Source organism: Marmota marmota, unplaced genomic scaffold (assembly GCF_001458135.2).
Source record: "Marmota marmota marmota unplaced genomic scaffold, marMar, whole genome shotgun sequence".
NCBI classification, from domain to species: Eukaryota; Metazoa; Chordata; class Mammalia; order Rodentia; family Sciuridae; genus Marmota; species Marmota marmota.
Genome location: NW_026000081.1, coordinates 2,816,709 through 2,841,910, shown reverse-complemented (window position 1 = coordinate 2,841,910; position 25,202 = coordinate 2,816,709). Strand labels below are relative to the sequence as shown.

Genomic DNA, 25,202 nt, shown 5'->3' with positions numbered 1-25,202 from the left:
AATGAGATCCTGGGCTTTAGACTTCTGAGTTGGTGCTGCGAGCTAAGACTAAAGGAGCTGGGATCTAACAATTTTTTTTTTTCATATATAAGGACATACATATTGGGAGCTCAGGTAGAATGCTATGGCCTCAATGTATTCCCCTAAATTCATCAATTGAAACTTAATCACCAATTATAGTACTAAGAGGTGGAGACTTTAAGTGATTAAATTAGAAGAAAAGAGCCTTTACCAATGGGATGAACTTCTGTCTTTATAATAGAATTAGAGGGAACTCACTAGGCTTTGTTTGGCCTTCTACTCTATGAAGATGTAAAAAGAGGTGCTATCTTAGAAGCAAAGAGCAGACTGCTCCAGACACCAAATCTACTGTTGTCTTAACTTTGGACTTCCATCTCCAGAGCAGTGCAAAAATGAAATTTTGGTTACTTTATAGAATACTGAGTTTGATTTTTTTTTTTTTTTAAGTGGCAGCAGGAACAAACTAAGACACATACTTTGTTGTATCAAGAGGCATCAATGCAACTTCAGAGATTTAAATAGGTTTGGGAGGAGGTTGAAGCTTATACTTTGGGGGCATCCTTTATAGAAAAAGATTAAGGTATAAGGTCTCAGAAGGTGACTATGCGAATGAGGATCTCTGAAGTTTACATAGCAATTTGTTTCTTTAAAGAGAAAAAGTGCCTAGGCCTGATGCTTGGGATAGAGCAGGCATATAAAACTAAGGTATTAGTAAGTTTCCCATCACTATAATAAAATACCTGAGATGATTAACTTACGCAGAGAAAAGGTTTATTTTGGCTCAGTTTTGGAGGAGGTTTCAGTCCATGATCAATTGGCCTGCTTTGGGCCTTTGGTCAGGCAATAAGCACATCATGGTGGGAATGCATGGTATAGCAAAACTGCTCATCTCATCAGCCAGGGAGCAAAAAGGAGAAAGGAGCCAAGGTTCCATAATCTCCTTCTCGGGCACACCTCCAGTGACCCACCTACTATACCCCAAAGTCTATACCACACCTCCCAATATTGTCACCCTAGGGAACTAACCTTTAATATATGGACCTTTAGGGGACATTCACCATCTAAACTATAGCAGGACCTGGGCCACCTCCCTCCAGCAGAGCCAACCCAATGGATACACTGTTGGCCAGGTTATGACCCCTAATGGATATGGTGTTCTGATTGGCTGGTTACGAGCCCTAGGAAAAAGGGCTTCAACTGTTAGCATCTACAGAGAAGAAAAGCATGGTCGCACTGGCAAGGAGTAGGAAGGGACTGGGTGGGGGAGAAATGGAAAAGGAAGAGGAAAAAATTTTGGCAAGATAATTGTCTCCTGCTAGATATATCTTAAGATATAATAGAGTGGGCACGGTGGTGAATGACTGTAATCCCAGCGGCTTGGGAAGCTGAGGCAGGAGGATTGCAAATTCAAAGCCAGCCTCAGCAAAAGCGAGGTGCTAAGCAATTCAGCAAGACCTTGTCTCTAAACAAAATACAAAATAGGGCTGGGGACGTGGCTCAGTGGTCAGGTGCCCCTGAGTTCAATCCCTGGTACAAAAAAATGAGTTGTTCCATTCTAGAAAACAGTTTTGCTGTTTAACCAAGAATAACACAGACTACTAATAATCATTTTAATTGACTTTAATGATTATTGCTCATCTGCAAGGATTAATATTGCATTCATTAAAAATCATTCAATACAAAATGAACTTTTTCCTCCCAAGTTGCTCTCCACACGCTCCCTCTGATGCCAGACATTTTCCACAGTGTCCTTTGTCACATGGCTTGACAGAGACGGAGCCCTTACCTATTATTCCTATGGACACATAATAGCTATAGGATCAGAGGGCCAACCAGAGGGCAGCAGGACCTGGGCCGCCTCCCTCCAGCAGAGCTGACCCAATGGATACACTGTTGGCCAGGTTATGACCCCTAATGGATATGGTGTTCTGATTGGCTGGTTACGAGCCCTAGGAAAAAGGGCTTCAACTGTTAGCATCTACAGAGAAGAAAGCACAGTCACACTGGCAAGGAGTAGGAAGGGACTGGGTGGGGGAGAAATGGGAAAAGAAGGGGGAAAAATTTTGGCAAGATAATTGTCTCCTGCTAGGAAGCTGCAGGGTAAAAACTTTCTTATATTCCTGTTTTTAATGTCTGCTTCTCTGATCAATGGAAACAGAGAAGTGAAATTTCTAGTATCTAGCACTAATGTATGATCCAACTTTAAAGGATCACAAGCTAGAACAAGTTAAGGATTTAAAATCCTGGATAATTATATGCTTAAAGCCTATGAGCATAAAGCCCATTTAACCATGCAGAAATGCTGGTAAGCAGGGTGCATGGCATGGGAATACATCTCTCTTGATCTCCGAGAGAGCCTCTCTGGGATTCTTTCAGAGTATGAGTCAGGATGCACTGATTACAAACTGCCCTTTAAGATCTTAGCTCATAAACTTTTTGTGGCATGGTGTCAAACAGAAATGGTACCACTTCTGTGAAACTAACATTATGCAGGGCTTATAGTTCCAGACAAATTATATAGAGTAAGATTTCTTTAACCTTGGCCCAATTTATCATTCTTCCATCCATCCATACCTACTCCCTTTAACTATTTTAGGTTGCAGAAGCACAGCTAACCAGAAATTTGCTCTTAAAGGATAAACCCTAAGGATAGAGCTCAGTGCTTTATACAGAGTAATGGCTCAAGAAATTGGCCTTCAGCATAAGCTGTATGGGGCAGAGCTGAGAAAATCTGCTTATGGCTCCAGTTCACTGATGCTATAAACTAGGGGCTAGAAACAGAGGGACTCATCAGAGTTTGAGATTAGCTTTTTTCTAGACTCAACTCTGCACTCTTAGCTCCAAAGGTTCAAAAGAAGTTAGTAAAAACTAACCACCCAAGTAGTTCCTCAGTGTCAATACTAAAAACTGTGTTATTAAAAAAAGAAAGAAAGAAAGAAATGCTAGAGGACAAAATTCAATTTGGTAGAATGCAGTTTAAGAACTAGAAAAATGAGAGAGGCTGGTGGGAATGGAGGAAGGGCTGTACTATAAATTCAAGGGGGCCTACTGGATCTTAACAAGCAACATTCACTAGCACACATCTTTGAACCAGACATCCCACCTTTACACAGGAAATAGGGTTTGGAATTTCTAAGGGAAATTAACATGCACCACCTACATCTAACCTACCTGGCTGGTAGGTACCATCCCTGCTCCTCTGAGGAAGTGAAAGAGCACTGATTTCAGCAGCTAAGAAATGGGCTCTTTTAAGGCAATTTAGACATTGCAGATATTATCCACATAAAAGGTACCTTAGCATTTCCTATTAATAAAGTACCCAATTAAGACTAAAGTCCCCAGAAACGGTAAAGAAAGAATCACCTTTCTGGGTGGGGAGAGCAAAATCCTTCTTTAGTGACTAGGGTGAGGAACCTTGAACCTCAGTTTCATCTAAAGAGCCATGAAGCAAGCAAGTCCTTGTATGTTCTGCAGAACTTGGATAATGACATGAGAAAACAAGAATGAAATTATAGAAAAAAAAATCAAGAGGAAAGAAATAAAAGAAAATAAAAGTTATTTTAAAAAATATTTCTTTTAGAGTTGTGTGGTTCATGTGGACTGGTCATCGGTAATATGGTCCATTAGTATCTGTAAAGAAAGAGATTGACTGGTTAATATCCATGTCTTCCATATATCAAGTTCTTCCTAGATCAAGTTCTAGTCAAAATTACAAATCAAAGTGGACTCCAAAAGAGTCTTGTGTCATTAACATTCATTTAAGAAAAGATCCATAAAGGCCTCAAATCTTAGAGTTTCTTTCTTCCACTGGTACTAGGGATTGAAATCAGGGCCTCCCTTGCATTTTACCATTGAACTACATGCCTACTCCTTTTTAAATTTTATTTTGAGACAGGGTCTCGCTAAGTAGACGAGGCTGGCCTTCAACTTGCGATCCTCCTGCCTCAGCTTCTTGAGTTGCTGGGATAGCGGGCCATGTGCCACCATGCCTGGCTCCATATGAGAGTTTCAAGAAGAATATGAAATGGAACTTTTCCCAAGTCTCTCCCTGGGCAGGGTGGGTATCCCCACAGACAATACCCAGGCCATCATCTGCCCCTGTTTTTCCACATACTTTCTCTGCTCACCCTGTTTATTTTACATGCCACTCCACCCCCTAGTTCTGGGCTTGGAACCAAAATCCCCAAGGCCTCAGGCATGCTAGACAAGTATTCTACCACTGAGCTACATTCCCCAGCCCCAACTTTGTTAATTTGGAGCGGAGTTCTTATACTTTTCAAAATCAGGTATGGTACCTCATCTTTACTAGAGAAAACTGGGCTGGGCTGGTTGGTTTAATATCAGGGAGAAGAGCTTTTCATTGCTTTCCCCTGAGTTACCTGTAATAATTAGGTTTGAATGGCCCATTTTTGTTGAGTCCCAGATATTTTGCTTGGTCATCTGTCAGTTCTGTCAGGTGGGCATCAAATGACGGCAGGTGCAAGCTGGCAACGTACTCATCTAGGAAGAGCAAAGTGGCAGGGGGCAGTTTTCTTGTCAAATATGTCTCTCAGGGCATACCCCTTCTCTGCTTTCATTTGAAGCTTTTTGAGGAAGAGGACAGCACCAGAGTAACTTTGAAAGAATCTTGAAACATTTGCTTCGTTGTGGCAGGGTACTTCTCGGTCTCTCCAAAATGCATTTAGAAAACCACTTACTAGGATAAAATGGGTCAACCTCTATCTTTCTATCCTTCTCTGGTAAAAGATTTGGCTTCATCTCAGCAGCCACACATTCCATACTACTCCCACCTTCCTGGATCAAGTTCTAGTCAAAATTACAAATCAAAGTAGACTCCAAAAGAATCTTGTGTCATTAACATTCATTTAGGAAAAGATCCATAAAGGCCTTAAATCTTAGGATCATGGATTTCTAAGATAATTTACTACCTTTCCATAGAAAAGCTTTTCTGACTTTTATGAACCTGAATTTTTGAAAAACCAATCTGAGATAAGCTATTGGAGGGGACCAGAGCAAGAAATTTTTTAGCTTTAAGCCATGTATTTGGGGCTAGCCATTAAGTGATGGAGGTGAGCTCCACTGTGCAGAAAGGCAAAGGATTTGAGATGTATTATGTCACATGAACTAAGCACAGGTTGTCCTCTGGAATGACAGGAGGTTGGATAGAAGGCGATTTTCAAACCAAGACTGAAAATGGACCCTAAAACCTGTTTCTGTGTCTCTCATTTTTGTTCTAGGTTATACTCAGTTGCACTGGGACATTTACTGAACTCATAAGGCTACTTGAGAACAAGAGCATTGACCTTAAACTGATGTGCTAACTGCTGATATACTCATTAGCTGGAGCTCTTACTACAATTCTGCAATTCTACAAATCTATAATCACTATTAGTCTCACTTTACTGGTCAAGAAATGGAGGCTCATGGGGACTAGAACCTGTCCTGATGTCAAACAACTAGTAAGCACTAGAGAGGAATCACAACTTTTGACTCTAAATCTAGTGCTCTTCATGACAGTCATTTTACCAAACCATGAAGCTATCTAGGGGTCGGTATCGGTTTCACTGTTTTTCACTCACCCATTTTCTTAGGAAGCAAGTATACATCCTGTTTGTATCGTCCCTCAGGTGCATTATAGAGTTCTATCAGTGCCAAAGCCTAAGGTGGGAAAAGAGGACCAGAAAACAAAAACACTTTTTAGAATGGGATTTAAAAATAAAACTATGATTAACAGAACCTTAGGATCACCATAATGATCTGCCATCATGATAGCACCTAGGACTCTGCCTGGAATAAAGGCCCATACATGTCATAAGAGGATTTGTTGGTGTTTTCATTTAGTACTTGACAAAAGAACACACTAAATACAACTAAGCTGGAACACTATTCTCAACTGACCAGACGATATAGACACAAACTAATGACTCTTTTAATTTTTTAAAAATACCTTTATTTTATTTACTTTTATGTGGTGGTAAGGATCAAACCCAGTGCCTCACACATGCTAGGCAAGTGTTCTACCACCGAACTACAACCCCAACCCCTAATGACTCTTTTCTATACTTGAGAAAGTTGAAGTCACCACAATGTATGACGTGGGGGGTGGGGGGAGAACAGGGCAGAGCACAGCAAACTTCCCCTGATTCCATAAGTCTCAGTGCAGGAAAAGTGGGCATTTTCCACATACCTGTGTGGTGGCTGTGATGGACAGAACAAAGGTGGGAACTGTGGAGCAGCTCAGATTGAGCAGACGACCCTGGAAAGGTAAGAGAGTCCTGGGATGAGCTATTGCCCCTTTCAGATCCCCTTGCTATACAAGTTAAGCAAATGTAGGAAAGGACTTTATACCCCTCCCAACTCAGCTGGTAGAAGAATAATTACAGTTCCAGATCAGGACTCTGGGTTTTATCCTATTTTCTGCAAATCCACCTGAGTGTGAAAGGTTGAAAATTAGCTATGGTCAAGAAATTGTTACTTAGGCTAAATTAGATGTACCTGGAGTGCCTCTATTTTGATGGACTAGACCATTTGAGAAACAAACAAAGACAGAATTCAGGGAAACACAGGTCAAATATTTTTTCCCCACCTCCTTCATCCTATAGATCTAAAAGGACTACTTGTCTATCAGTCTTCTGTATGTACCTCTGCCAGGAGGACGACTCGTTTGCCGTCTGGCCAGATGACATGGTCCACCTGAGAACGTACTCGCTCCCATGTCAGTTCCGGAGTTCGGAGGCTGGTCTGAAAGGAAGAAGGCACAGCTGATTGTGGCTGCAACAGAAAACAGAGAAGAAAGCCCCAACAACAACCGAGAGAAGCCTCACCACGTCGATTTCTGTGTTGGAGTGGCCCATGTTGCAAACAATGCAACTATTTTTCATGCGGTCCAAGTGTTCCCGTGTCACTACATTCTTATTTCCTGAAAGCAAAGATGGGTGGCTGAGAGAAGAGATGTTAGGCCACAAAGGCACTGACTGGTTTTCAGTCAGAACAAGGGAGACAGAGGAGGTTTGCTGGCATTAAAGTGCTTGTATGTGTTATGAGGAAAGTGTACAGCAGCTCCTTCAACATAATTATTTGGTTTTAAAATCAAGTGGTATGGAAAGGCATCAGGGGAAAAAGGCTCCTTCCTCTGGAAAACACAAATTACTGTTCTGATAACTTCCTCTAGTTCTGAGACACCATACTGAGCACCGGTCTCACTGACTGTTTCTGAATGCCAGTCAGGTTACTTTCAAGATTTAGCCTTGGAGTGAACACTTCTCCATGAGTACTAAAGCACTAATACGTACCTGTGCAAGTTATTACAACATCAACTTGCCGGATGACTTCATTTAACTTCACCACCCTGAACCCATCCATGCTGGAAGAAAAGAAGAAACACTATGAGCAAATCAAGGAGGCAGTGGGAGGGAAGCTGGTCACAAAATCCCCCTCTGCAGGGATGGCAGGTGATAAGCTGTGCTAAACTACACAAACTGGCCTCTTCAGAGCCACATCCAGGAATGGAAAGGCCAAGAGGCTCTAGGACAGCCCCAGGATTATAATGAAGGGAACAGAGAAATCCTAGTCTTCTCCTCCCCCTGGAAAATTTCTGCAAAAGACGATTAATATAATCAATCATGAACTCTAAGAAATGTGATGTACCCAGATGAATCTAATGGATCACCATCACTCTGTTCTTACCAGGCCTGCAGAGCACAGATGGGGTCAATTTCTGTGATGTAGACGATGGCACCAAGGGCCTTGAGGGCAGCACAGCAGCCCTTTCCAACCTGCAGAACACAAGAACAGCCAGGTTGCCAGGTACATTAAGGCAGAGACAATGGGGCAGGCAGGGTCTTTGGGAGATAGGAATTAACCTTCCTGAAATCACCAATCATCTAGTGAGCACTTGTAGGTAGGCTCCAACCTCAAGCAGAGCAGAAACAGACAAGATCATGTTGTGAACCTCAGTTAAAGACATAATTAGCAGACATGTCACAGCAAGGGTGAGGGGCTTGGGATAACTGTTACTATTAGGGAAACAAGACCAAGCAAGAGCAACTGCAACTTCTAATTTTTTTTTCTTTTTCTTTTTGTGGTGTTGGAGATTGAACTCAGGGCTTCTGGCATGCTGGGGAAGCACTCTACCACCGAGCAACATACCTAGCCCTGAAACCTCTTATTTTTGTATTCCAGAAAAACCTGATATGGGCTGGGTGGAGATGCTGCTCAGCAGTAAAACATTTGCCTAGCAGGAGGCCTACCACTGTGATAAACAAAAACAAAACAAAAATACAAACAAAAAATTCTGATAACTCTTGCTTGCAATGTGTTATTTGGAGGACAGCCTAGCAGCTCAGGAACTTCTATGTGTCGCTGCTGAAGACAATAAAATCTCCTGCAACCTATTCTAGTATACAGATTGTCAATTATATGCCACTTCAGATTTCACCTTTCATTGTACTGCAAGTCACCTGTGGGGCCATCTCATAAGAGGTTATTATTATTATGGGGGGATGATAATGAAATTTCATAAGACAAATTGGTGAAATTTGAAAACTCATTCTGTATGTCTATTCACGAATCTGAATACAGGACTTTTGTTAATGCTTTGATATACATCAAACACATCTGAACCCTGCATCAGTGACTCCGGACTGACAGCACAACTCTCCTTTACTTGCTATTTCTAGTAAGTCTATGAAAAGACAGAGACACTGAGGCCCAGCTATTTACCTCACCATAGCCACACACCACCACTTGTTTCCCACCAAACATCACATCTGTGGTCCTCTTCAGGCTGTGGAAACAGACAAGGGCTCAACTCAGTCCCTCTGCACAAAGTTAAGTGTGGGGCAATGCCCAGGAGAATTTCAATTGGAAGTTGGCTGAGCTCATATGAAATGAGCCCCTCTAACAAACTCTTAAAGGCAAAGGAAGACCAGGGGACAAGACTGCAATAACATCAGACTAACACTACAACCCAATCCAGATTTATCCCCTTTAAGTGTGACATCTATATATTTCAACCTACCCATCCAAAATGGACTCTCGGCAGCAGTACAAGTTATCAAACTTCTGTTTAGTAACAGAATCGTTGACATTCATGGCAGGAACACAGAGCTTCCCAGCTTTGGAGAGCTGATATAGCCTAAAGGGAGAAGAGGCCACAAAAACAAACAAAAACCAAGTTAGCTGGTAAAACATAACAAACGGCAAAATCTGCCTAATTCTGTTCAAGTTCCATGGTACCCTCCCCAGTCTTATTTATTGCCCAAGAATATGAATAAACATAATTATTTCCTTGTCATTTCTCCCCACTTATTTCATTTTCTTCTCTCTCCACCCATTAGTTTTGGAAGGAAAATTAAATTAAAAGCTTTCAGTTGAATAAATTAACTTCTCTTCCATAAAGGGGACATTATATCCTTAAATCAACATTTTTCCATGCCTATTTTTGATAAATAAAGATTATAATGATTCTGATACGGTTTCCTGTGTGTGTATGTATATGAGAGAGAAAGAGAGCGAGAGAGCGAGAGTGAGTGAGAGTGAGAGAGAGCAAGGATGTACAATGTGCCCCCAACAGAGAAACACTTCTTTTAGGTATTTCCAACAAGTTGAGAATATTTGGCAGTTTTACTTTTTGCTGTGTATATAAGATGTAGCTTTACAGATTTTCATTTTCATATTTCAAATATAAAATTGCAATACAATATTGATTACAGTTTTTCAAGATACATTCATTCCCTACTCCCTTTCCCCAAACATTATTTTGAGAATTACTCAATGGAGTAAATGGGAGAGAAAAACGTTTGAACTAGAACCTGGAAAAATCTTCCTTCTAGGGTCACCTTGATTTTTTGAAAGTGAAAATTCAGTTTTATCCCATTTAGTTAATTCAAGTCTGAAACACAGTCCTAAAGCCTAACAAGAGACCAGAAGAATTTGCTGAGGCAAGGACACAAGGGGCAGCTACTCCAGAATCTGTTACCTGTGAACACCAGTCACGCTCTCTTCCACAATGCCTCGGATCTTCTTAAACACGTTTGGATACTTCTTATAAACCCAGTGGGTTAAGTCTCCCCCATCATCCAGGATCTACAGAACAGCCAGAAGACTTCTATGGGCATTCAGGCTGCTAGAGCTAGGGGGAACTTTGAGCCCACTTTCTGCACTAGTAAGAGAGCCCTGTATGTTTTGGAAGAGCATGTCTTAGAGCTCCATATAGTAGGCTTAGACAGTGGAAACAGAGTCAATTTATTGGTGTAAAATGGTTAAAAGGATCCTTAGCTTTGTTCTAGGCTACAGTGAAGAGTATTAGACTAATCACAGATTCATTTTTAGTCCAGAGTCTTGAAATACACAGCCCTTTGAACACAAAAGGAGAGCTGGGGCAGAAAGGTAAGAACCAGAATCCTACAAAGTGGGACAATGTCACTTCCTTCAATTTCGTTCTGCCACGTTTGAGCCATGTGTTTGAGCTAGTCTTGCCCTTCCCCCACCTTTCCATTCAGTACTCAGACACATTCTTCTTTTTTTTTTGGTGCTGGGGATTGAACCCAGGGCCTCGTGCTTCTCAAACCCATTGTGAATAGGTATCAAGCTAAACACTTTAGTGACAAAGTCAGTGTATAAGACCAAACATCCAAAACATGTTTAGGGAACCATGCTTTTGAGGGAAAAAAAGGAAATAAATCTATAGTCAGAAGTGTGGGATAAACATGCATTATTACCATGTTGGCCTGCCACCCATCCATGTTCACACAGCGGTCAATACACCACCAGAAGTCATCTTCTGACTCGCCCTTCCAAGCGAACACTGCAACTCCTACAGAGGCAGACATAAATCAGCTAATTCTTCTTTTGGAGAGTGACCTATACTAGTATCAAATTCTGAGATTTATATGAAGAGAAAAAGGCAAGAGAACCTATTCTGGAGAGGGAAATAGAGTAAAAGGTCAAAGTCAAAATAGTACTTTTAGTTCAGAAATTAAAAAAATTAATAAGAGATTTAAAAATATATTTAGAATCATAGAATGTTATTTTCTTTAAACTTAGAACTCTAAGACAACAAAATGAAGTGGAAATTAATACAAAGTTGTTCCTTAGAACATTATTTATATTAGTAAACATTTTGAAAAAACCTAAATGCTCACTATTAAAAAAGTAATGAGGTAAAATCACATGAACATATGAAAGAGTATTATACATGATGTTAAGTTTAGTGATATCAAAACTACTTTTGAAAATGCTGTATTTAGATTATAAAACTGCATACATACTAACATTTATTTCATAAACAAAAAGAAAAAGAAAAGAAAGATTAGTCAAACATCTGTAAAAAAGGATTATGAATTTTTTTTGAACTTCCTAAATTTCTCCAATAAACACTTAACAGACAAGAATAAACAAGAAAAACGAAAGTGTTATATAGTTACATTCTGAAGACCCTAGGAAGAAAAGAGATCCTCAAAGAAACTTTATGATTTTCTTTTGAATATTTTAACAATAAAAATTATTCAATGTTTATTTTTAAGCTCACCAGTAGTTCATATAAGCAAAAATTTTTTGTGGGGAACGGTAACTTGGGATTGAAACAGTCTTAATTTTTGAGATGGTGTCTCACTAAGTTGTGAGGTTGGCCTCAAACCTGGAACCCTTCTGCTTCAGTTTCTTGAGATGCTGGGATTACAGGACTAGGTCATTGTGCCTAGCTTCAGTGCAATACTGAATACCAAGTAATCTAATGAACTATGAATATGAAAAGTACTACTTACTTGTATTTCTTAAAATTGATGAGACTTCTGATGAAAAGAGATTGGCTGAGCTCATACAGTTTAATAATCTTCCTCATTCATTTAGCATTAGAATTGGGCATTTCCTCAATATCCTTAGATTCTTACTATCATTTTTAAAAAATATTTATTTTTTAGTTATAGGTGGATACAATATCTTTTTATTTTATTTTTTTAATGTGGTGCTGAGGATGGAACCCAGTGTCTCATATATGCTAGGCGAGTGCTCTACCTCTGAGCCATAACCCCAGCCCCTTTATGTCATTTTTAATGACTATATAATATTCCACCATGGATATCAACCTTGACTTTATTATCCATTTTCTTGCTGCTGATGTTTTTATTACTGCCCAAATTTTAGAATCCTTAGACATATGACAGTGTAATGACAATTTTGATATAAAAAGTTGTGTTTAGATAATTAATTTGAAGCAAAGCTGGTGAAAAAGCTGAACTTACCAGCCTCAGCCAGTGCTGCAGCAACTTCATTCTGAGTTGAGTAGATGTTGCAAGCAGACCAGCGGCACTGAGCCCCCAGAGCACAAAGAGTCTCAATCAACACCTGTATGCATGTACAGGAAGATAGGGTGAGGAAGAAGGGCTACCCAGACACAGAGAGCAAACCAGTAAGAACACAATACCATAACTCTGTAGCAACAGAAGTGTTACACTGGAGAATTAGTAAAGGGTGTAGTCTATCTAGGGGTGGCAGGGCACACGAGATTTAACTATACTCAAAAGACATGTTCCTAAGTTGTTGTTTTTTTTTTGGGGGGGGTACTGGGGATTGAATCTAGGGATGCTTTACCACGAACTACAACCCCAGCCCTTTTTATTTTTTATTTTGAGACACAGCCTCATGAAGTTGTTAAGGCTAATTAGTCTTAAACTTGCAATCCCTGTCTTAGCCTCCAGGTTTCCTGGGATTACAGGCGCATGGTCCTGAACCCAACCTAAAAGCCTTAATAGCATTTTAAAACAATCCTATTTTAGATCTTCCTAAGTCAGGTTTATTTTTAGCATTAAAAATGGGTTTACTTATTCAAAAAGAAGGTAACAAATCCTATTATAGTTTCACAGGGAGGTCCCATCTAATAGCATCTGGAGGTTGGTTAGTTGGGGGAGGAAAAAATCTGTTTCTTTCTTCCCCTTATGAAAAGTCCCTCTATTTTCTTTTAACAAACTCACCGCGGTCTGGGCCGTGATGTGTGTACAGCCCACTATTTTAGCACCAGCCAAGGGCTTCTCCCCCTGAGCACGTTTCCTGAGTGAAATCAGAGCAGACATGTCTGTGAAAGAACAGAGGATTTGAGCTAGGGCTTCACTAGCAGTACCATCCATTCCTGCTCAGCCACATCCATGGCTGTCTGGGTCTGCTGAGACACGGCGAGGTAAGGCAGGAAAGCTCTAGGCATATTCCTTGATGACTGACAGCTTTGCTGGCAAAATAACAGTGGAGAGTTGTCATGGCATATCTCTCTTCCTCTGCTGCTTCTGCTTTATATCCAAAGGGCTGAACAGAGAATTAAGTAAATTCCCCAAACTGACTAAAATGGAGAGTGAGTCTCATCAGTCATTTGGGAGAGAGAAATAGTTTGGCACATGGACAATCACCAGACCTAGAAGAATGACTTGACCTTTAGCAGAAGCCACTTGCTATCCTACCCTATCCTGTTTGGGTTCAGTCAGTCTGTTTGGGTTCCTCCATTCTCAATATAGAACTTGTCTTCAATATGAAAACAACGGAAGAGTAAAGAGACCTTCCCAGGAGTGCGGCAAGGAAGAAGAACTAAGACTTGACTATTGTCAGTCACTTTTACTCTGCTCCAGCAGAGGGTGCTCAGGACCAAATGAGACCCTTGGTCACCATATCCTTAGCTTAGAACCCTCCCACACCAGCTGTTTCTGAGAAATCTGGGTCTCTGGGATTGGCAGCGACAGTAAAATCCCACATAACTAACCAGTATGTAGTGCTCCAGCTTGTGCTGACTCTGCATTGTAGATCTTGGAATATGGTGTCACAGGGGAGGAAAACAGAAACTACTCTGTGTGTAATAACCACATGCTGAGAATAGGAAGAAGGGAAAACAAGATCAAGAATTCTGAGGCTCAAGCTCCTTAGATAGAGAAGTGTTTACCCAAAAGTCCAGGAAACTGTCTTTTCCCAAGACATTTTAGGGTAGCTTTTAAGCCTTAAGTTGTCTGTGGATTCCGATGACCAGTAAGAGGGTTGCTTCTGACCTCTACCCACTCCCTTTCTTTACCTTGCTCTGCAATCTCAATCTCCCGGCGTCCAAATTCTGCCTGCTTGATGTTCTTCACACAGAAATTGCTGCTGCCCTTGGAGTTGGTTTGCTGTTTCTCCCGGGGGGAAACCTCATCATCAGAGCTATCTGTGTAAGACGCAGCTAGAGCCAGTAAAGAAAGAAACAAGGGGAGAAAAACTTCAATGGCCCCAACTCTACAGAGTGTGGCCCCAAGGGACTTTAATTTAAGTGAAGCAAATGCTGTTAATTGGAGCTCTTTTTTGTCACTCTCAATTCTACTCTTCCAAGGTCTAATAGCTGGTGTGAATGAAATGACTGTGGACCTCACAGTGTTGCAGTTCCTGTATCCACCATAACGAGACTCCGTCATTAGTCTGTCGTTAGGGCCTGTAATTAGGAGCCACTGATCCTAATCCTGTACCACCTGCAGATATCCCAGGTAATAACAAAGGTACTTGGTCCCAATCCAGATTGAAATGAGACCTGGCAAAAAATGGAAGAATAATTTAAGGGAGATGAGGAATGCTATTTCTACATGTCACTGGTTTTCACACTTAAAGCATCTATCAGAATCACATAGTCTGTTAAAACACAGACTGCTAAGGCCCCGTGGCCAAAGTTTCCTAGTTTGTAGGTCTCATGAGGCACCCAAGAACTGGCATTTTCAATGAATTCCCAGATGCTGCTGATGCTACTGGTCATTCTGAAAACCACCAATACGGAAAAAAAAAAACAGTAAGAGAGGCTTAAAACAGATTTTACTCTAGACTATGCTCAAGGAATACAGAGAGGAAAAAAAGTGACACAGAAGGCGAACAGATCTGGTTCTATTGCCAGCCTTGGGAAAGTCTGTTAAGATGATCAACTTTAAATAGTAACGTCATATAAAAGCTAAATATATCTTTCCGATAGATATGCAAGGGGATATACAATCATTCTTTACCCCTTGTCACTTCTTTCCTCTGCATCAAGTATTTTCCTCATCATTTCTCCTGCCAGTACCCCAAGACTCTCCCACTAACTTCTATAGATAGGTCCTCCAGAAGGACAGAACTGCAATTCACACAAATACTACCATAGGTTATCTTCTCCACCATGACAACTATATCATTAAGCTTTAACAAATGCTCTTAAAGATTTATGTAACATGACCATCACTATCTTTGAAGACTTCACTCATTCCCTCTTTCTTCCTCTTATAACTCCATCTTTCAAAATTAATTTTCCTTTTTTCTTAGCTATAATTAGTCTGCTTGTCACTTACACCTTTTTTTATTTGTCATTCCTAGATATCCTTCGATTTATGACAGCCATTATATCTAGAACTGTTTCTTGCATACTTATGCCCCCTGTGAATCCATATATTCGTTTATTTCTGTACTTAACCCCTATTTGTTCTTGGCTGCCTATCTACTGGGTTATTTTCAGTGGCACAGGGCAGAGATAAATTTATTTATAATTGTTTGTTTTTCTTTTCTTAAAAACATTCCTTATACCTTAAGCCTAGCTTTTAATGTTAGTAACACAATGCAAACAATATTTTGGCAAAGGACAATGAATGGCTTTTGGTACTAATCTCTTTGTTGACATTAACAGCAACTGGTGACCTTGGACAAGCCTCTTAATCTTTTAACAATGATTCTTCAGCTGAACAATGAAGAGGTTATATTAGATGTCACTAATGTTTCTTTTAGAACTCAATTTGTAAGATCTGATCTTCTCTTCCATTCTCTTCTAAACACCCTGTCTAGAGTTGGCAAGGGCATGATTCAGTAGAAACAGACTTATAGATGGCTAAGATTAGAGGAGAGAACTGAAAAGAAACAGCTGGAATCACTGTATAGTAGTCTGTATTTTTCCCACTCCAGAGGTTATCAGGGAAGTATACTTCAACATAAGGCAATCTAGTTAATGAAAAGAGCAGAAATACTAATTGTCATCATTACAATTTAAGCAGTCTTGGATAAGAAAGAAAGAGATAAGTGACAGTGTGTATTTTATACAAAGAAGTTATTCTTCCAAATAGTTCTTTTCAAGGCCAATTCTGTCAGCCAAAATAACATTGATTCCCTCTCTTTGCAATGTGGGTGGACAAATGTGGGAATCAAAATTGGCCCAGTATTACCAACCAGGCACTGGCCACAGACCACACACAGAGACAGCTAGGGGAAGAAAGTCTCAAGATGACAAAAGCTTCCCTAGCTACAAGCCTGGCTGGGCACATTCCCATTGCCTAATTACTAATTAACAGTTGACAGGAAGTCTTGGTATAAAGTATGTTTTCAGATTCTAGTTAAGTGAAGAGCACTGGGTAGAGAACAGGGAAGAGATCAGAGTGAACATGAAGTTCACACCTACCTGAACTGTAGCTGTCAGTGGAGGACTGTGAGATGGAGCGAGACAAAGATCTTCGGCCAGTCTTTGTAGGGAATTTGGTGAATTCCTGCATGTCATCAGCAAACTGGATTTGCTGAAAGAGAAAGAAAAAATGTTGAGGAAATTCTACATATCTCTGTACCTGAGAATTCTAAGGCCATATATTATCTTCCCTAAAAGTCAATGTTACCACATGGTTCCTACTAAACTCTCCCAGTCTTCCAAGTATCCTTCAAATAGTCATCTAATTCTGAGCAGCTGAGGCTGCTCTCTGATTTCTCCCAAAATGCTAATTACTGCTCCTCCCCAAATGTTTCGACAAAATTTGGGGTTAGGGGAAAAGCTTACAGGCCAACTTTCTTTAGCATTTGCCCAATTTTATCCATCTCTCTCCATTCTATTTTCTTTCCTCTTATAACCTTGACACATTAACTTTTTACCCTCCCTCACAACTCTATCAGAAGACAGATCTCATAGTACTTCCGTTTTTTTTTTTTTTTTCACCAGAATATCCTCTTGTAGCATATTATTAATGTGAAGTTGGCTGTGGTCTTGCTTTTTGAAGAATTATGAAAAGATGCCTAGAAACGGTGATTGGCGTTAGATTGCCAATACTCAGAGCCCAATCATGTGTCTATATATCATAAAGTTAATGTAGTATCCCCAGAACCTTCTATAAACAGTGAAAATTTAAAATACCAGAATATACCAATGAAAGAGAGATGAATTTAAGGAGAGAATAATGACTTGGCAAACTATTAAAAGTTTCCTTAAATAAATCAGAATTAGATGACTATTTGAAGGATACTTGGAAGACTGGCTTTAATAAATAGCTTGCAGTTAACTATAAATTATACACAAATTAATGGATGTTTCTAAAATATTTGAAAGTACTAACTTATATCATGTGATTTAAACATTCCCCATGAATTCCTGTTTAAACTCTGAGGAACCCTTTCTTCAAAATCTAAAAAAGAAAAAGAAAAAGAAAACTCCAAAACTTCACTTTTCTAAAATAACAGAATGGTTTGAGAAACTGAATTAAGATTCTCCTTACAATGTAACTCTTTTAAAAAAAGTTCCCATGGAGAATCCATTAAGCCAAGTCTTTAGCAAACATTCCTATACATGTATACCCACCATTTCCAATTAAAATCTTCGCTGCATAATGCAAGCAACATGGTTACAGCCACTTTTGAGACAGCAACAGTAAACTAACTATTCTTCAGTTACAGTTGTATGACCTTGCCCTCCTGTAGCTGGAGGAGCATCAACCTCTAGTGTAAGACTCAAGATTAAATGTGCAGCCTAGGTGCAGGCAGCCATTATGAACAAACTGAAAAGTGAATTGTTGAGACTCCACAGGTCATAACATAGAAATCAGAGGAATACATGCTCATGCTTTCAACTTTCTATCATCAATGATTCACATGAACAATGAAAGGAGAGAATGCAGTTGGACAACAGGCCAGCAAGAAAAACCTCAGTGTATTTTTAATTAAAACTTATCTTGCTCAATATCTAACTGGGCAAGCTTTCCCCTTAGGTAACTATGTGAAACACTGAGGGGGCAAAGTCCGCAGCCTGTTTTATTAAGTCTAAAGACAGATTCTATGACATGGAGCAGGGTAAAGCTACATATTGTGGTATTCAGCTCAGGGTCTTATACATGTAAGAAGGCATTCAGAAAATTTCTGTATAATGAGTAAACATTTCAAAATCCTTTCTTGTATAAGGCCAATTGAGTCTCAAAGATAAATGATAACCACAGAGACTCAAGATGAACCACATACTTTACCAGAACATGATTAACAAGTATCTTTGTCTATCCAAAGCAGAATTTTTAGTTTAGGTGCTAAAACTTTAATTTTAAATACCTTAAATGTCAAAAGCACAATAACTTTTCAAAGAAAAAGAAAAAAACCCCAACCGACCAATCAAACAAGAAAAACCTCATCTAGAGGGCCACAGGTTAGCATTTGCCCTTCTAGACAGGATTGTCTACTGCACATTCATATGACTTCTGCACTTGGCAAAGCTAGTTTGACTGAAGAGATTAATCCAACACTAAGGTAATGACTTTCAATCCAGTATGAAGTTTTTTGGTAGTGGAAAAAATACACAGTGGAGAGACCACCAGTGCCTCTTAACAGTCTCTAGAGGCAGCCCTTCCTCCACCAGTCTCCCTGCTGTTGGCATGGGCAGCCCGTTTAGAAGCTCTCTCCTCTCCGGCTGTTATGATTCCCTCCCTTGTTCATTTTTTTTTTACAAAAGGTTCTGGGCATGTTCCCAGACACTACCTATGTGGGAGGTAAGGGTAGGGGAGGGAAGTGCAATAACATTTGCAGATTTTTAGATAAAAAAATAAGAGAAGTGGATGTGGCAAGTTAGAAATGTCTCTTCAGCAACTTAAGAATTGAATCAATACTCCTAATCTCCCCTTGCATTAATAAGCTCATCAGCAGCCTAAAGCTTAGCAAAATCCTCCCCTCTATATTAGACTGTGGCAAGCAGTGATGCTCCTGCCACCCCACCTCTCAAGTAATGATATGGTCCATATCTGAAGAGGGCAGAACATGAACCCAGGCTCTGATGTAGATGGGTGGCTGTCTATTCCTGCAGCTCTTATGGCCCAGCAACACACAGGTTCATGATAACCTTGTCTCTCTCTCAGCCCAACTATACACTGCACACAGCCCATATCCCAGCTGATGCTGCTGAGTGCCTGCTCTGCCAGTTTCCTCCAGGCCTCCTAGCTGCACCAGTTGTCTTCCCAGCTAGCAGCTCTGTTTTCCCCTAAGAGAAGAGCGTTCTAGAGTGTTCTTCACCTTTACATTGTAAATGAAGACCCTGCTGCCCAAAGCAACTTTTGGATGTCAGTTTCCTCTCCATTGAAATGAGATCTCAAGAATAGACCACTGATTGAGTTGGACTCAATTTGACTGCATTTAAGTCAAATATGATTTGGGAAAAGAAAACCAAACGATGCCTGCAAGGTTGTGCTGTTTATATTACTTCCTATCACCACGATTTCTTCCACACATTGTCTTAAAGTTGTGCTTTAGAGTTTCTTCAAATCTATATCTGTAAGAAATACTAGACCTAAATATAACAGCACGGGGAAGAAGAGGAAAAGTAGATAAAGTGTCAAAAAGTAAAAATGTCTGTTAAATATTATTGTGTGTGTAGTTGCTCACCATCCAGTTTACAACTGAACAAGCACACTAGCGTTCCACTCTAGAACTATTAACACATCTGAGAAAGGCTAGAAGGTCAGATTGACTCATTCTTCAAATAGCACATCCAAATACAGAAGTCTACTTGCTGTGTCTTAAAAACCCAATTAAATATCAGGCCAGTTTAATGTGCTATTTTAAAGTACCTCTTCAAATAGCTTAGCAGGTATGGTGGTTGACTTTCTTCTATGTCATACTGAGAATGTTAACGAAAAGCTCTACTGAAGAAATAATTTGGGGTACTTTAAATCCACCATCTAGTGGTAAGCCTGCTGACAGGTGAGCCTAAAGAACTGTTATATAGAACTTACCAAATCAAAGGAATCACAGGCAATCTAAAAAAGTTATAAACCTCAAGAGAAAAACAACTGTTGTATATTACTTGCTTAGTTGACATTAATTAATATTTGTTTTCCCATCAGAAATTCTGAGTGTACTTTCACAAACACATATCCTAAATACTCAAATGTTAACAGCTCAGCCTCCCTCCTTCCCAGGTCCTATCCAATTTTGCCTTCTCTCTCTTGATTCAAAACGAATTAAAAACTACCACATGTGGTTAACCATGTGGACTCTATGGCTAAGGAATGCTGATCAGAGTAATACCCATGGTACATTATATTTTAGTCATCACATTTGTTGACTAAAGTACACTAAGTACTTTAGGAAAGATTTATTCAAGGAAATATGGTCCCTTAAAAATCTGTAGATGTGTTTTGACTCAAAGTGTAATGATAATTCAAATGGCTTTGCCATGGAATTTCACTGCTCCTTTAGGAACATGCTAGATACTGTAGTCGTCACTGTCTTATCTGGATATTAACTTAAGCCTCCAAAAATTAGGTTAGGCCAGACATCTTATTAAACTTGTTATTTCACATGCTTATCCAACAGCTTTTAGCTTTCTCAAAAGGGTTTCCTCCTAAGGATGAAGAACTAGACTCTAAGGTAAACATCAATTACTAGGAAACAAATCATTAAGAAAGCATACCTTAAACAAGCATGGATCAGTCTTTCTTACTGCTGAGGATAATTTGAAGGGCTAGTATTCCTCTTCTGGTACACTATCAGTTTTCTGGGACACTTCTAAATTCATATATTCTGTTCCATTGTCCCCTCTAGGATTCTATGCTCAGAGACTTTTTCCTGTTTAGAAATTATGGTCAGCATATTTCTTAGCTAACACTTAGCATTGAGCAAAAAAGTGACTATCAGAAGCTAGAGATTTTAACAAGGTCAATTCCTAAGCAACATGCTACAACACCTTCCAGGATTCCTACACCTTTTCAAGTCCCCTTTTCATACATCTTTCTGCTAATTTATTCTTTTATAGATTCTACTTTTGCCTACTCCCTTTTAAGAGGAAAGGAAAGGGGTCTCCAGCCAGCCTAACCAAGTGCAATACCTTTTCATGATACTTACCACCAATCAGTCTGGTTCTCATTCGATGAATCTCAAAGAAACAGCAATAAACACCAACCTTCTTGGTACAAGAAATATGTAAGTCTGAGTATCTTTCATGTCAGGTAAAGAAGTTCCCCAGAAGGGCATCCCCTTCCCAACACAGTGCTCCCACTATTAAAGAACTGAACTTAAGAGAATCAATCTCAGGCCACAGAGTCAACCCATAACCACCTTCAGCAACTTTTTCCATTCCCTGGTGCGGAAATCAGTCTTCTGAGACTGAGCAGGTTTTGGCTGTTCCCTGCCCTCGTTCCCAGTCTCAAGTTTCTTGTTCTCAGTCTCCCCATATGGAGCCTGAGTTTCTAGGGGGGAGGGAGATGGGAGGCTGACTAATCACAGCATGTATCTCCCTCCCCCACTCCACCCTTGTGTGTCTGTCTCAACAGTAACTGGATATAACACACACACACACACACACACACACACAGCTGGAATCCAATTCCACAGTCAGAAGAAATACTCTTTTCAAAATGGGATTCAACTTGATCTTCTGTCAATGCTGGTGGGAGGAAGGGATGAGGCAGTATCAGGCCCCACACTGCTGAGTCACTTAAAATTGAGAAAAAAGTTTGAAAAACTCTCTCAAAAAGCCAGGACTTTTATCTTTTCAGCAACTCTTCTCTTCATAGGAGACAAAACACTTCACTGGCTTTCTACCATCTCCTAAAGTGCTCCAGTCAGTACAAGTAGTACTACAACTACAGGCAAAATTAAGAAGTTTTAAAAAATAGCATCAAGAGACTAGGGAAGGGCTTCTTAAAATTTCCCAAACCACAATTTTACAACAGAACATAACATACACCCAGACTGGTTCAATACCTGTTTAGCCATCTACCTGCTCAGAAGCCTCAACTGTCCATACTTCTCTCACCCTCAATCCCAGTACCAATATTATTTAAAAACGTGCCAGTCATTTCCTCTTTTCTCACCACAATGTTTTTAAAAGGAAACCAGCAGAGGTGACAGAAGAAGTCCTGGTTCCTGGAACATACTCATTATTTTAGTGATACTGAAGTCTTCTTCCACCCCTACTCTCTGCACCACTGCTGTAATAATACTTCTTTTTTGACTTTATTATGATTATTTTTCAACATAGAAAAAAATTAAAAAGTAGTAGAATGGACACCTGTATACTCTCCACCTAGTCATTCATAGTTGCTACATTACACTCAATTATACATGAAGTGTACCCAATGCTCATATTGTCCCAAGTGGGGTCAGTGGGTACCTCTTACATAGTCTTCTATGTTCCATTGTACGTTTCTTTGTATACACACGTACATCATACTTTCATATGGTCCTTAAAAAAAAGGTAGCAAACACAAAAATTCACTAATAAATTCTTCAGAAAGCATCTTCAAAGAATAAGAATACTCTTCCTACAGAACTTTGATGGTATTATCACACTTGAGAAAATTAACAGTAATCCTATATTATCTAATGTCCAGACTATCCAAACTTCCTCCATTTTCTCAAGGTTATTTTTCACAGTTGAGGACCAACTGCCTCCCCAATCTTCCAACACAGGATGGAATAAAGGTTCATTAAATACAATAGGTTCCTTGAGCCTCCGCTAATCTAAAACATTCTGCTTTTCCAGCTCATGAGTCGAGGCCAGCTCTCTTATAGAATCTCCCATTTCCTTATTTTTTCAGGTTGTTTCCTTCCTGTAAACTACAAATTCAGTTTGATTAGAGAGATTAAAATTTTGGCAATTTTAATGGTATGATATATAGATGATGTCATATATTTCCCCTTGTAGGAGGCACAGTGTCAGGTTGTTGCACCATTAGTGACACTAACATTAAACCTTGGCTAGAGCAAGACCATCAGATCTCTCCCTTGAAAGATACATTTTCTCTTCAGCAAGGAAAGGTTAATTTGTGGGGCGAAACAACATCATGGTGAATATCTTATTGTCTAGTGACTTCACCATCTGTTAATAATTCTTGCACAAACCAATTTAATGACAGGGGCTTATAAAATAATAATTGTTCATTTCTTCCACACACATTAGCTGGCATTCTTTTATGAAGACAGCCTTTGCTTTTCCTTTTTTAGTAGTCATTCATAGTCAATGTTACACGCAATTATACATTGTGTACCAAATGCTCATGCTGACCCCCAAGCTGGGCCAGTGGGTGCTTCCTACAAGCCAGATCTTCTGTCCTTCTGACATTCCATTTAAGCACTTCCCTCCTTTTTGACAAAAGAATATGTACTGGGCTGTAGTTGTGGCTCAGTGGTAGAGGGCTTGCCCAGCTTGTGTGAGGCACTGGGTTTGATTCTCAGCACCACATATAAATAAATGAATAAATTAAAGGTTCATCAACATCTAAAAAAAATTTTTTTTTAAAAAGAAGATATACCAAGTTGACTGTTCTTTCAGCCATTTCTCCAAGCTTTATTTCTTTCAGTGGGAAACTAATATCTGATACAAGGTATGGTATTTGCTATCAAAGGTCTCAAAGCTTCTAGGTTCATTCAGTAGAGAAATAAATCTTTGTTTTATTCATTAGTTCATGCTGATTTTTTATATTGATATTTATATTTCAAACTTAAAATTACCTTAAAAACTTAATTTTCCTATTTGTATTTTTTTATGTTGAAAATCTTGGTCCCTAGTAACACTAATATATTTACTTATTTGCTATATTCTATAATTAATACATAAAATAGATTTAAAAGGACAAAACTAATCTCATTACTAACAGTCTCCTCAGTGATCAAGATTTCACTGAAATTCTTTTTGACCTTAGACTATATTTCAGAAAGAATATATAGTCAAAGTACTAGAAGACTGTATAATCAATTTGATATAGTATGCTAGATTTGATACTTTAAACTTACTTATAAGTAATTTTTAAGATTTCCTTTTTTCTCTTTGATTTAATCTTATTTCTGACATATAAAAATATTTTCATGAATCAGAAGTTTTAAAGGTATACTCAGAGAAGTCTCATTTCTAGTCCTACTCCTGTAACTGTTCATTCCACATTTTCATTGGCTTCTTATTCTTTTTTTTTGGTGGGGGTGGTACCAGGGGTTGAGCTCAGGGGTACTCAGCCACTGAGCCACATGCCCAGCCCTATTTTGTATTTTATTTAGAGACAGGATCTCATTGAGTTGCTTAGTGCCTCACTTTTGCTGAGGCTGGCTTTGAACTTGCAATCCTCCTGCCTCAGCCTCCCAAGCCTCTGGGATTACAGGCATGGGCTACCCCGCAGCTTCTTTATTCTTCCATTGGCTTTTATAGAGGCAAATAAATATTTATTTTCCCTCTCTTTGGGAAAGACAAAGCCAGATTCCCAGGTTCACTTTGTAAGTTTGTAATAAGGAGTCATCATTAGCCTTAATTTGTGCTTCTCTTTAAAGTCAATCTTGATTTTAAATGAAGCTCTCAAGAAGTTAAACTGGCAAACCTTACTGCAAGGTATGCTGGGATGTTCTTTTTTAAGAACATCAATTCCTTATTAATAGGCAAATCTGTACTCTTCAAACGAATGTCTATGGGAAGAAAATTTAACACTGAAAGCAAACAATCCATGTATGGCACTAGAATGAAGATGGGATAGCTGGCATTTTGGAAGGTAGTCACATGAACTGAGCAAATGTCATCTGTAATTTCTTAGTTTGTTATGATGGAAGAAGATTAGCAATGTACAAGAACAATTCTTCTAGGTGTGGTGGCAAACAGTTGTAATCTCAGTGACTTGGAAGACTGAAGCAAGAGGACTGCAAGTTTTTTTTTTTTTTTTTTTTCCGAGAGAGAGAGAGAGAGAGAGAGAGAGAGAGAATTTTTTAAAATATTTATTTTTTAGTTTTCGGCGGACACAACATCTTTCTTTGTATGTGGTACTGAGGATCGAACCCGGGCCGCACGCATGCCAGGCGAGCGCGCTACCCCTTGAGCCACATCCCCAGCCTCAGCAACTTAGTGAGACCCTAAGCAAGGAGGAAAAAAAAAAAAAACAAGAGGAAAAAAAAAAGGGACAGACATATGGCTCAGTGGTTAAGTGCCCTTGGGTTCAGTCCCCGGCATCAAAGTAACAAAT

General features: G+C 39.5%; 1 protein-coding gene across 1 annotated transcript in view; it reads right to left on the bottom strand.

Moving 5' to 3' along the window:
* Positions 1–1,626: 1,626 nt before the first annotated feature.
* The window catches only part of Ahcyl1 (adenosylhomocysteinase like 1), a 38,853-nt gene continuing 15,277 nt past the window's right edge, over positions 1,627–25,202 (bottom strand). The window contains exons 2-17 of the mRNA XM_015505081.2: positions 16,430–16,541; positions 14,069–14,212; positions 12,993–13,093; positions 12,264–12,366; positions 10,743–10,837; positions 10,001–10,107; positions 9,041–9,157; positions 8,743–8,806; positions 7,708–7,796; positions 7,314–7,384; positions 6,846–6,940; positions 6,664–6,762; positions 6,209–6,277; positions 5,601–5,679; positions 4,401–4,521; positions 1,627–3,651 (exon numbers count right to left, since the gene is read on the bottom strand). Coding sequence (XP_015360567.1) covers positions 3,645–3,651; positions 4,401–4,521; positions 5,601–5,679; positions 6,209–6,277; positions 6,664–6,762; positions 6,846–6,940; positions 7,314–7,384; positions 7,708–7,796; positions 8,743–8,806; positions 9,041–9,157; positions 10,001–10,107; positions 10,743–10,837; positions 12,264–12,366; positions 12,993–13,093; positions 14,069–14,212; positions 16,430–16,541 — 1,473 coding nt within the window. The 3' untranslated portion in view covers positions 1,627–3,644. The remainder of the gene's footprint in view (positions 3,652–4,400; positions 4,522–5,600; positions 5,680–6,208; positions 6,278–6,663; positions 6,763–6,845; positions 6,941–7,313; positions 7,385–7,707; positions 7,797–8,742; positions 8,807–9,040; positions 9,158–10,000; positions 10,108–10,742; positions 10,838–12,263; positions 12,367–12,992; positions 13,094–14,068; positions 14,213–16,429; positions 16,542–25,202) is intronic.